Source organism: Lonchura striata, chromosome 1A (assembly GCF_050655825.1).
Source record: "Lonchura striata isolate lonStrDom1 chromosome 1A, ASM5065582v1, whole genome shotgun sequence".
In the NCBI taxonomy this organism is placed as follows: domain Eukaryota; kingdom Metazoa; phylum Chordata; class Aves; order Passeriformes; family Estrildidae; genus Lonchura; species Lonchura striata.
The window spans coordinates 45,808,043-45,821,647 of record NC_140741.1 but is presented as its reverse complement, the minus strand read 5'-3'; the positions used below and the strand labels follow the sequence as shown (position 1 = coordinate 45,821,647).

General features: G+C 37.8%; 1 protein-coding gene across 1 annotated transcript; it reads right to left on the bottom strand.

Annotated features, from left to right (window-relative positions):
* Positions 1-695: 695 nt before the first annotated feature.
* Positions 696-11,179, bottom strand: RXYLT1 (ribitol xylosyltransferase 1). The gene is made up of 6 exons (XM_021547408.4): positions 11,022-11,179; positions 10,532-10,711; positions 9,710-9,812; positions 4,463-4,777; positions 2,659-2,829; positions 696-1,628 (listed from the first exon to the last, which is right to left on the bottom strand). The coding sequence occupies exons 1-6, from the start codon at positions 11,161-11,163 to the stop codon at positions 1,211-1,213; spliced, it is 1,329 nt and encodes a 442-aa protein (XP_021403083.2). The 5' UTR covers positions 11,164-11,179; the 3' UTR covers positions 696-1,210.
* Between the last annotated feature and the right edge of the window lie 2,426 nt (positions 11,180-13,605).

The window sequence follows — 13,605 nt, the reverse complement described above, 5'->3', positions numbered from 1 at the left end:
ACTGTGCTATCAACTCACTGCTGTACTTCCAGTCTCAGCTGAATGGAGTATGTTTGCATTGTACTGCAACTGCAGGACACTTCAGATGAAAGTTCTGTGACTTACCATCACTAGGTGGATGGTAAGTCACAGAAGTTCATGTTAGACAGACAATTCACATTACCCACAGAAGTGCTCTTGTGTGACATATGCTGCAGAACTAGACAGTATCAGTACACAAACGATTACTACTTAGATGTACAGCCTTTGAATTCCTGCATGAGAATGACCCCATGTGTCATGCTGTGGTCAGACAGAAGTGGCTACTACACACCTTTGTGTGTGCAGTCCTACTGCTCAGCAGAACATACTGGAGGGAACTGCACACACACAAGAACAGGGACAGATCCCTTTAAAAAAAACATTAAAAAATAGCATTGAAACAGTTTATGGTGCACATAGTACTATAAACATGCAGTATTACACTTCTGCCATCTTTTGGCATTGATGAGTTTCAGCAGATTTTGAGGAATCAGATAAGCTACAATCAGGTTCATGTCTAAGTCCCAGTGTTTAGTGTGCGGCTGTAACTACAAGTAATGAAAGAGCAGAAACACAGAAAGGTACGGCCCAATACTAAAAACAAATTAAAGAAAGTATTTTTGATATCTGAAGTTAAAGATGAAATCGATTGTTATCAAATATTTTCAAGAGAGTTCCTTGAAATACACATTTTTATTCCATGGTCTTTAGCTTTATGGTCACTTCGTTGGAAATGAAATGTCAACCAAATAAAGAGTTCACATTTTCAAAACAAGCACTTACCAGAATATGCTAAACCTGGCAATTTTGTTATAATACTTTTTTTTTTAGTTTCCCTAATAAATTACCCTGTTTTATTCAAACACAACTGATTTTCTTATGTCGGATATTACCAAATTCACAAGCTCAAAGATATTATTCTTAAAATTCTTTACTATGTCACACAGCAACATAAAAATTGTGAAAATAGTAACCAAATTGTTCTCATCCTTGTATCATCCTATTACATTAACAACCTGTGTGAAAATCATTAAATGAAGGGCCAAATGTAGCTCTTGACCAAGCTTAGAGCAATTCCACTGACTTTAAAAGGAGTGCATCTGTCCCGTAAGGTTACTTTTAATAAAAAGCTGCCTCAGGCTAATGGAAATTAAGCTGTCATCTATTATAGATTTTCAAAAGGGACAATTTATCCTTTATCACTAGGCAAAAATGAATTTTCCAAAGTATTAATGAATTTTTGTCTCATCCATGCTTTGAAGTTTCGATACCATTCTAAAAGCTTTTTTCTCCTTTGAATCTTTTCTTGTAAGCTCATTTTTTTTTCTTTCTCTAGAATAGCAGGAAGTTCTTTCCAGTTTTTAATAAAGATAAATGGAGCCCCCATGGTTTTTAATAATTGCAGTGGAGCACTGTGGTAGACTGATGAATTTCCGCAATCACCCGGTGTCATTACATCTTCTATAACGGGCAGAGATCCATACGAACAAGCTTCATAAATTCTGTAACATTCTGTATTTATTCCCACTGGGCACAATGTCAAATCACTCTGCAGCAAGGCATCTTGATAGTTCTTGAAACTTTCATTTGTTTCTTGAGGCTGCCACCTAGGAAAGTAAAAAGGGTGAATATTAATATTTTCCTCACAGGCACTGCAATGAAAAAATAGATAGGTGCTTTAATTTCTATTATTTATAAATCTGAAAATGCCATCATTGTAAAAATTTTATATTATACACACAGTCAATTGACTTTTACTTTTAGTCTTAACTGCTCTTAAAAGTCTTCTAAAAATTTCTTGAAAATGTCACTGTTAAAAATAGATTGTAATATGTGGCCCTTTTTGGGAATTATGAATACTTAAAAGTGCAAGAAACAAATTGAAATGCCACTCCAAATCTTCTGCATGACTTGGATGATGCATATGTCAATATACTTCACAGCACAGTTTAGGAACATACAAAAAGGGAGACCCTCAATGAACTTTTAAATTATTTTTTTTTGGCCTCAAAAGAGGCTTGCTCTTCAAAAGCTAGGGAGCAGAGCAATAATCTGAATTCATCTACTTAAAGTGCCTCAAGACGTCTGGGAGATAATAGTTTATGTCACAGATACAATCCATCTACTGAAACTCTTCATCAGGGCAGCTAAGGTCTACCTAAGAACCACTGTGGCTGCTATCCAAAATTTTATAGGTGTTGCTCTTCAACGTTAAGAAATACAATCAGAACCCTACTCTTGTTAGTCAAAAATCAACCCACTGGTCTGTGCTGTACAGACTAAATCCACTCCCATGTGGAACACAACAAAATATGGCTGTCTTCTTTCTTCTGCTAAATACTCCACAAAATACAAGACAAGTGTTTCTTCTCACAATCAAATCTTTGTAAGAAAAAAACAGATGGCCTTTGATGGTTATATAAAGGGGAAACTTTTCTACACTAGATTTAAAAATACACCTTATGTAAAATATAACTGAAATGCTGTTACAACTACCTAAACAGTCTCTGCACTATTCCCTGACTTAATGTCTAATTACTTTTATTCGTATTACTTTTTAATACTCAAGAAAAGATTGGCAATAACAAACCAGGCAAAAAACTCTGAATTTTTTCATGAAGTAAATTAAAGTCTTACTGTTCTCTGGCTGCAATCCAGCAAAGTTTGTCAAGACCATCCTGTTTCAGAATTTCAATTAGGGTTTCTCTAGAAGAATTCTTATAAACTGTTCCTAAGAAATTACACAGATATGATCTTGGATCATGTAGCATTGACCAGCTGGGTTCCACAACTGGAAAATTTCTGTAGCTGTAAAAACAATTTGTAAATTAGATAACCATATCAAAGGAAAACATTTTGCGGCACTTCATTTTCAGTGCATCATATTTTAAGACTAAAACCACCTACTTGTTGCCAATCCGCATCTATACAGACAGACGCACAAGTAAATCAATTCACATCCTGTCCTAAAAGTATGCCTTTATTCCCTCTGCTCCCATCAGTCCCTGCACAGTGTTTCCAGAATATTTACATCTTTCAACATCAGAAATATTAAATGTGCATATTACAGAATGTCCTTGACTAACATGCTTTTCCAAAGAAGCTGTTCTTGATGCAACCACAAGTTTTGACTGACATGGCCAGTTTAACAGTAACTATGGCACATAAGTCTCACCTACTTTAATCTCTGGATATGCTCTTCTACTGAAAATACCATTTGTAATCTCTCAAAGCAAAAACTCACTTTGAGTGAACTCAATAATCTAATCTTTTGGCTACTAAGCTTATTGTACATTATTTGATGGAGCAGTCCTTTCCTCATTCTTTTCCTGTATGATGAATGTTAATTCACTTAGTTTCTAATAAGCATTCATCCCTTCATGACAAATATTTTTTCATCATTCCACATCTTCATTTTCCCACTTTACTTGGAAAATCTAGCAAATTTTCATGCCTTTAACCCGTTTTGTACAGCTGTTGTATGCAAGGGCTGGAAACCCCATTTTGATACCAAATTTATCTTCCTCCACCCAGCTTTGCACCCTAGTTTATTGCTCTAAGTATTGTTGCTTTCTCTTAACTGTCACCTTAATCTCTGCATCTCAAAATTCAACTTCTTTCTACTTAGGAACTTCCAATACCATCAATTCTTTGACACCATCAATAATCTAAATTTAGCATATGTCAGAGACCCTGTGAACAAGCTCAAGCTATATATAAAAAGCTCTATACAGTTTTCCAGCTTGTTGAGCAAACTGGATCGATACATGATATTGAATTCAAATTCAACACGAGGCATGAAAATAATCCTGTATTCCTTTCAGCTTCTATTACCCTGGTAAGTAGCTAAACCACTATCAACTGTGTTAATAAGAAGTAAAAATTCATCTAGCTGAACCAAACCTTTATTTACTCCACATAAATAGTTGAGCACTTAAGTATAACAAAAATAGTTTTTTTAAACAAGCAGTTAAGCCATTTACACTACGTTGGAGTATAAAAACTCTAAATGGGAAGCCTTTTGAGCCATAATGGAGGTTAAAAAAAGTACTCTTTTCTTTTCTGAACAAATAGTACCTGCAACTTTAGTACATAAGTATCTTTTGAATCTCCACATGGTACATATTACATCAGCAGATTTATTATGATAAATCTCAAGAGCAAATCTACTGAAGAAAAACTAAACAGAAAACCTTAGGAGACACAGGTTCACTTTCCTGAAGTTTTCTAAACACTACTATTCTTTTCTTGTTATCATTTTTATTGCTAAATGCAACTTTCAAAGACTCCAATGCCTGATGTAGAATTAGCATGATTTAAAATTAATAATAGGATCATGTTCTGCAATTTACTTACTAAAATCGTTTTGGGCCTAAGCAGGAACACTCAGTCATATTTTCCATACCTCATGCACAGCAATTAATTAATCAATTACACTTACGTAGCTACTCCTAAAGGCCACTGGAAAACATCTTCTTCATTTACGAATGCATAGTCATATGTAACAAAGAGCAGATTTACAAATCCCCCGTTTCGTCTCAGGTATGGCTGAATCCAGGCGTTGTAGCACTGCTCGTTGCCGAGCAGCACCACTGCCACGTGCTGGATTTTGCGGCTCTCCATCAGTGTCTGCGCGTAGCGCAGCCACTGCGTGGCGTAGGCGACCTTCGCCGGCTCCCGCCCGTTCAGCACCAGCACCACATGCTCCGCTTCCACTGAGAAGTAGCCAGGAACTACAGATGGGCCAGTGAGGAAGCTGAGAAAACCAACACACAACACCAAACACAGTGAGACTTGGTAAGACAAATTATTGACCTCAATCCTCTAGCCAGTCTTACTACACAGTATGCACTCCAGAGATGATTTTTACTTCAATAAAGTAAATGCAATATACTGCAAAATTACCTGTGCAGCTACAACCACTTCTGTCATTAATATCTACTGCTTAGCACAGGCATAAAGCTGCTTTCATTTTTATTCAGGAAAAAGGTGATAGACATAAATAAGATATTTTGCCATACTCAAACCTCAAAATGTGTGTCAATCAACCCCTTGATGCACAAACATTTTAGTTACAAAATGGCATTTCTAGATCTTGCACAATGTATTTAGCAGAAGAATTTCAGCCATGTAGCAAAATCGTTAAATCTTTAATCATTTGCAAGTATGTGACAAAATCCATTCATGAACTGCAATGATACAAACCAGTATTTGCCAGCTCCTGCTCTTCAATTACCTGGTGTGTTAACAGATAATTGACTGAATGCAAAGAAGTAACAGTTACACAGCTTGGGAAAAAGTGGAGGGGGGAAAACAGTATTTTTTTTTTCCTAAGATTCAGTTAAGTGCTAATTTTCTAGGTCTGCTGCATTACGAGTTTTTCAGCTACCAGCAAAACTTAATTTAGAGTGAGCATCAGTTTTAACTCATGAAGTGCTGAGATGACATCTAGTTTCAGTTCAAATACACTTACTGAGGAAAAAAGCTCTCACAACAAAACTTTAAAAACTACTGCAGTGAAGTTTTCTGAGGCAGACTGAACTTAGACAAGCATATTTGAAACCTCAGTTAAGCTGACATGCTGCTGGCTTGGTGGAAGCGATATGTTTTGGAGCCAAAATTCGTAAGACTCATGACTTACAACAAAGACTTCTAATACATTAAATGTTAAGTCAGATCAAGACTTAAATCCGAAGTTTAACAGACAATGAGAACAGAGTCACTGTGATTCCTAAGAGAGAATACCTTGAGCTTTGGAATACCTCAAATAGAGACTAAATAAAAACACGGTCCAGTGATCACCTTGCAAAGAGACTTGGAGAAAAAGGGTTTTTCCTACGATACAGCACTTTGAGAGTAACAGCTTTACAGCAATAACAAGATGTACAGGTTAGGAAGCAATGACTGTTGTGCAGGAATATATGTAGTTGAACAGCATAAAATTACAGCGGGGGAAAAAAGTAATACAGTGCAAGGCTCATAAATCCCATACTTTAATAATTAAAACACCGTGCTAGGGTTGTGCTGTTAATTCCCAATGAGAACGCAATTGGGATTGGGAAACAGAAGAGAGACTACAGAAGCTGCTAAATTAAGTGAGTAGTCCTAACAGTACTAGAAGGCTAGATCAAAGATAATATGGGAAGATTACATTTTTTGGACTAAATATGTGACTTGCTTTCTACAAAGTCCTAGTTTTTCCTTCTTAGTGATAGACAGTTACACAAAAAGAGGCTGTTCTAGACTGGGTCTTAGAGTGCCCATTCTGAAGGTGTTAAGACAGCCATTCTCTAATAGCAAGGATTAAATTTAACACTTGCAGCAAGAGAGATCATAATAAATACATCCAGCATAGACACATTCCATATGCAATACTGGAATTATATAAAAATGAGAAAATAAAGAACTTGAAAGGGAGCAGTCCAAATCACAAGAAGTTTTCAATGAGTTTGTAGACTGTTCAAAAACACTGTATAAGAAGTATAGGCATGCTGTGTGCTTCAATCCAAAAAGTAAACAGAGACTCCCCAGCCCCATATGGCTTAAGAGAAAAGTAAAGGAGATGGCCACCTCTAATTTATCTGCTTCTGCAAGAAATACAAGGTTCAACACCGTAAGTATTATATCAAATGGAATATTTGAACCCGGCCTTCACTTGAGAGTTCTGAAGGAACACAAACACACAATTGAAGAACTGCTAGCAGAGGTGTGCAGCTGTCATTATGAAGAGACACTATACTTGGTAAGTAATTCACCATCTTTTGCAGACTCCCATCTACAAAAACAATTTGAAAGGACTCTGGAGAACAGTCAGTATTAATTTCCTCTCTGGAAGAGTCTGTAATAAACAGTAAGATCACTGAATCTTATCAATAGGTAAGATCATTGATCATATATATGGATAAGCACTGCTGTGAATGAGTTAACCCTGTTCCACTAAGAACGTAGATGAAGATCTATGAGTGTGTCAGTAAGAACACAGATAAAGAGGATCCAGTGGACATAGTGGTTTTGGATTTTCAAAAAGCTTCACTACAGGGTTTTATTAAAACTAAATTGCCAGAAGCTATCCCAGGTGGAATTCTCTGATAGACAGAAACCTCTCCTAGTTGACTGAGGCAAGGTGGCACTGAATGTTTATAAAATAGAGAGGGTGTGACTTGGGGGGAATAGAAATTTAGGAAAGCTCTTGCCAAAAAAGAGGTAAGAACTTTGGCACTCTGTGCATTACAACATCTTCTTAGATGACAGGAGAGAAGGATGTGAATTGCTTCAAGCCAAATAAAATGTTAAATCCTGCTCTCTTGCTTTTGTATGAATGTGCCAAGATGGTACTAAAATCCACAGCTATGAAGTTCCTTCTCCACTCCCATTTTTAAATAAACACCACTGCAGTTTATGGAGAAGCTGATATTTCATGTATTTTTTAGACAACTTCTTTGATAAAAACATGTACCCATCAAAATCCATATTAGAGATGTGTATTCTCCATCATAAATATACAGAATGTGCTTATTCATGCAACTGTGTTCAAGTGGTATTTTGGCATTTTTGTGTCTTTAGATCTTGTATTCTTTACAAACATTCACCAGACATCTATTTGTTAACAATCAGACTTACCACAGAAAACTGCAGAGCAGCACATATTCTCCAAATATGTCACCTCAGCTAGCTCCCTCTAGCCTCATCTAGTAATCAAAAGATAATTTACCTCAGCCAGGCAGTAAACAATTCTAGAAAATCTTATAACCAGTAAGAAGCCAAAATCACATAATTATTCTCTACAATATAAACTAGTATTTCCTAAGGGAGTAAAAAGTAGCTATTTTAGAAGCCTAGTTGTTAAAATAACAGTTATATTGCATATTTTTTATACTTTGCACAACAAGTTTCTACTAGCCTGTCAAAAGTTAACCTTTGTTATGTTGGTACTAAACTTAAGCTTTGTTTTGGTAGGATCTAGCATCCAAGTTGAAATTAAAATAGGGACTCCATTATCCCTGGCTCATCTAGACATAACAAGAAGCTTTTTAAATGCAAGTATAGAAGTCTTTCTTTGAGAGATGTATACCCTAAGGAAACATGTGAGGTTATTAATCATCTGAAATAGTCACACTAGAAAGAAAATAACCATAATCAATCAAGTGAGAGACTCATTAACTACAGCAAATTATTTTCATGTTATAAATGTGGAAAGCATGAGCTTGAAGAAATTTTCATGTCAATACCAGGAAGATAACCTATTATGCCACAGTATCATGGATTTCTGTATCTTCTAAGATTTTAACTCTGGAAACAACAGTCTATTGCCACTAAAACTGCACTGTAAGTACTGGTCCAATATTCAAAGAAAGGGCTGTATCCTTTCTTTATATTTGTGAGTTGAAAGCTCTATTGCTCTGCCAAGGAGACTACCAAGACACAGTAGCATAATTCATGGTTGATTCTCTAAACTTGTAGGATCATCTTTTATTTGTAGACAAGAAATATTGCTTTTTCTGTTAAAGACTACATAAACTCATCTATTTTTTTTCTGAAAAAATAGATGAGTTAGCCTGTACCATACTTTGATAAAAAGTTTCGTGATCACTTAAAACCTCCTTTCAATTCACAATCACATGTGTATTTCAAAAACTACCTTCAAATATTTCAGTTAGAACCACATATTGCGCAAGGAAAAAAATAGCCTTCTGAAGCAACACATGTTTCAGAAGTTAAACTCACTTAACTGTGTAATTTATGTATTAGAAGAAAACTTTTTTAACAGGTGGGTCCTGGTGCAAGTGACTAAATGTTGCAGGAGGCCTACTTCTGCAGACTGGCTAATTGGCCAAATAGATAAAAAATCCTTCATTTTTCACTGTATCTTCACAGAAAGCATTAAAATGGTATTAAATAGGGACTTGGAGATAAGCTCTGTAACATTCACTGAATAATAAAAAAACATTTTACAGTTTTAAAACTTATGTGATTACAGATCAAACACCACTGTTAAAGCAAACAGTGCTTTAAGTGTAATCTTCCTTTCCATACAAAATTTTGGTTTGCAAATCAAATAGCTAACAAGAAGTTAGGTCTCACAGACAGCCTTTGTTATAAACAAATTATGATTTTGACACATTCCTATTTATGAATGAATGAGCCAAGTCCCTTTCCCCTGAATACAGCAGAAACCAAACAGCAGGAAACATCTTCCTGCCTCACATATGCATGTTGATTTCATCAACTGTAAGCCCCTAAGCTCCAGCTCTTCACACTGTTCTTGGAGTTGTATCCTGACCCTGCCACTGAGGTCTCTTGGCTGCTCTTTCTCTCAGCATCGGTAAGGTTTTCAATATTTTTTTTTTAAATAACACGAGCCATCAAAAACCAGATTAAATTGCTCCCTAGTTTTCTATTTTTTAACAATGACGTAAATGTATACAATGTATAAATTAAAATTTTAAATAAAAAGCTGTGTGCATATTCCATAGTTATCAAAACACAAAACATTACAAAATTAAAGTACTTGCAACTGTATTAAAATAACCACAACTTTGAGATAGGCAAAGTAATGCATGAGCAAGCGCATAATTTATTTTAACTTTCCAATGCATTATTTGTCAAAGTTTACACTTTGACAAAAAAAAAGAAAAAATTGTAAAATTAAAAAAATTTTACAAATAGAAATCAACATCATGAACAGTACCTGAAATATGTTTTTCCTGCATTTTGGCTTCCTTCTCTCCACTGTGCAATCACATCAGCTGGCTCAAGGTGCCCTCCAAAAATATGTTGCCAAAGGTAAAGACCTACATAAATGAAGACATGATGGAGAATTTGAATTAATGGATCTTGCCTACTCTATGCTCCTAAAAAATTATTGCTGGAAAATGAAAAAGTATCACAGCATAATAACTTGGGAAAGAAATGTCAGAGCTTCTTGCATAATACGACTTAGAATTAGTTAAGATGAATTTTTCCCACAGATTCTTTGGCTGACAAAATATCAGCATACTAAGGTAAAACTGCTTCTGTTAGCAACTCTTTCCAGCACACATACCACTAAAAATGAGCAAATATTAATTGGCTTAAAATATAATTTTAAGGACAAGCATACTTCCCTTAAGCTTTTGTGAAATGTGCCAATTTTTATGATGGTAATATACCAGGTAACATACCTATGTGCTCTATAATGCTACATGAAAGTTCGACTGTAAGCCTGGCCTCTTCTTGTGCCATAGTGTAAACTAGACCAGATTAAAAAAAGTAACTGTGTTTCTTTGCTACTTGAGACATTTTCCTTGACAGATGCAGAAAAATAGCCTTGAAAGGAATCAATACAAAGGGAGTTCAACTACTCTTATATTGCTATGAATTTGAGTAACAGCTAGCATTTCCCTAATACTCCTTATGTTCAGTTAGACATACTATTGAATAATATACATAAATTTTAGTCATCAGGAAACACAGAAAAATGCTGTACCAGAAAGGTTAAATAACCAATAGACATTGACTACCATCTGCTTACCAATTGCTGCTTTGCCCCAAATCTGTACTCTAAGACTGGTCTGCTCTAGGTGAGACCTTGCATATTTTATCATTTTGAGATTAGCTTCGTATCTCCGCTGAGAAGCAGCAAGCTCGTTTTTCTCATCCGCATCCCACGGATTCCACTCTTCATTTCCCAACGCAACATGATCTGTGAAATCTAAAAGCGTGATTTACATTAAAAAAAAAACAAACAATCAAAAAAACAATAAAAATAAAACCAAATTCACAAATTTAGGAAAAATGATTAATTTTCTCAAAGTCGTAATTTCACGCAGCAGCTGGCAGCGCTGGGCCGGGCCCACCTCCATCACCTGCGCGCGGCGCGCCCCACGGCCCGGCGGGGAGCGGAGAGGGCGGCCCGGCTCCCGGCGGAGCCGCCGCCAGGCCCCGCCCGCCGGGCCGGCCCGCACCGAACCGAACCGAACCGGGCCGGGCCGGGCGGCTCGGAGCGGCCCCGCCGCGCTCACCTCGCGGGCCGCGGCGGTCCCGGTGCGAGCGAGGGGCGGCCGGGCGGCGCGGGCGCAGGAACACGGTGTAGGCCGCGTAGAGGGAGAAGAGGCCGTACGCGACGATCAGGGCGGAGCAGAGCCGCCTGCGAGCGGCCCGCATCCCGCCCGGCGCGGGCGGAAGGCCCGGCGGGGGCGCCGGGAGGCGGCGGCGGAGCAGACTCCGCCCGCCGGCCGGGGCTGGGTCCCGGGCCGCCGGGGAGCGCGGGGCCGCCGGCGCCATGGGCTGCCCCTGCCGCCGCCCCCCGGGCGCTGCCGGCACGGCTGTGCGGGGACGGGTAACCTGGCTGCGAACGGGTAGATGAACAGCGCAGCCAGGCTATGGGAATTCTGTTATCACGGGAAGAGCTTGGATAGGCCAGGCGTTCCATAGAGAGATAGGAAGACTATCCACGAGTCCTTTTTAAGGCTAGGTGCTACAGCTTCTGTAAAGCTCTAGCAGCCTGTACACAAGCACCATGACCCTAAGTGTGGCCAAAAGCACTGTGCTCTTCACCTACCAAAAGCCGAAAGAGTCTAGAGCAGTATAAATGTAATGCACTGCACAGCTCTCCAGCCTCCTCTGAGTGTTTTTTTTCTTGATCCATTTTTTATCCTTATGAATATTAAGCCGTGCTCTGATCGTGACCCAAAAGACCACTGCTTGTTTCCAATTGAAATGTAACTGCTTGTCTCAAAAGGCCTTCTGAAATAGGCTTGCAGGTAGCCTACTCCCAAATCCTTACTCTAATTTGATTGCTTATGCATTTGCTGAACTGTGAGTCTAGCCTGGTGAACCACAGTGGCAGCAGTCACAGAATGCTTGGGGTGGGAAGGGACCTTCAAGATCATTGAGTTCCAGCTCCCCCTGCCGCAGGCAGAAATTCTGCTACTTCCCGCCAGACCAGTTGCTCAAAGCCCTGGGTCACTTACAAGAATGGGACATTCACGACTTCTCTGTCTTACCACACTCATAATGAATACTGGCCTGTGTCATGTCACTACTAGCCCTGGTAAAAAAAGTTTTTTTTTTTTTTTTAAAGCTGCTTTTATTTATTGAAACTACACATCAAAACCCCACATATAATGCAAATAACAGTTGCCAATATTACTGGTAATCTGTTGCAAAATTGCAGATCAATACACTTATTCCTGTTAGGCTTCATGGCCACTTTGCTTTGCCTATAGTGATTTATAATTTTAGGAAAGAAATGCCCCTCATAAATGCATTCAAAATTAAGACTGAGCTTCTCTTGCCTTTCTAGCTTAGTGCATCTGTGTGAATGCACAATGAAGTGGTGCAGTCACAAACTTTGGGAAGACCAGCAACATGATATCCATAATGGTCTATATTAAACTATTATCAGTTTTAACAGCAGTATGTTTTCTAGACTGGGTCAGTAACAGTATCTGTGTGCTGAGTTGCTAAAATTTAAGAAAAATCTTTGTACAAATACTTTAAAACAGAATATGATAATGAAAGTATGATAAATACAGAACCAAAGGGAAATCAGACAGTAGTAGAAATTAATTACAAAGGGCAAAGAAGAATGAAACATGTTAATAGTTTGGAAACACAGGCTGCCTATTGCACAACTTCACCGCTTTGGATGATGGTTAAAAAGGTCTCCTTCCCATACAGAAGCAGTTTTACTTCTAGTAAAAATGACAGAAGAGACTTGAAAAGGTCAAGAAGGATTAATCTGAGAAGAGTTTGAATTATACACCATCTCAAAAATAGTGTCTTAAAACTCTGCATTTGATTGTGCACATTTCAGTAAGAAATGAAAAAGTGAATGTGATTTGGAATAGTGATTATTGCTGAGCAGGTCTTTCACAATACTGATAATTATTTGTAGCAGAGAAGAAAGGTATACTAATCAAAGTGAGGTAAACAGGAAATATCAATCAAAGTCTTTGAACAACTGTAGTAGATGCCAATGCCTGATCATTTGGAAAGAAATCCAAAGCCAGAATTGAAAATGTGTGAGAAGGGAGAGCATATACTTTTGAGCATAGCAACTTTATCTTATATTTCCTTACTAACTCACTCTACATTTTGCAATCTGCATTGTCTCATTTCATGGGCAAAACATGATGTAAAAAGCTCTACATAATGTAAAAAAAGATACTAGTTTTATAAAATTTTATATTTTCCAGCCAGTTCAGGACAGACTCAAATAAATGGTTTTCCTATAATGCAAAATCAAATCACATAGAAGCAAGTGGGAATTAAGAATATAATGTTAGGAATATACTAATGGGGAGTGTGTGTATGTGTGAGGGGCTGGACTTAACAAAATGCCTAAATGAATTAAGATCTTGGAGTAGGAGCTTTGTCTAAGGATTGTAGGAGTAAAACTTACAGAGACATTAAATTGGAAGAGCACTTTTACCATGGTATTCCCTGAAATCATGGAAAAATGTGCAGCAGATACCTAATTTAGAAAATGCCTGAATTTCATGCACAGTGCCTGTAGGGGTCTGCAAAGCTCAGCAGGTACTCCTTCCTAGCAGTCTATACCAAATCTCTGATTTATTGTAGAAGACCAAAATCCAAGAGTTA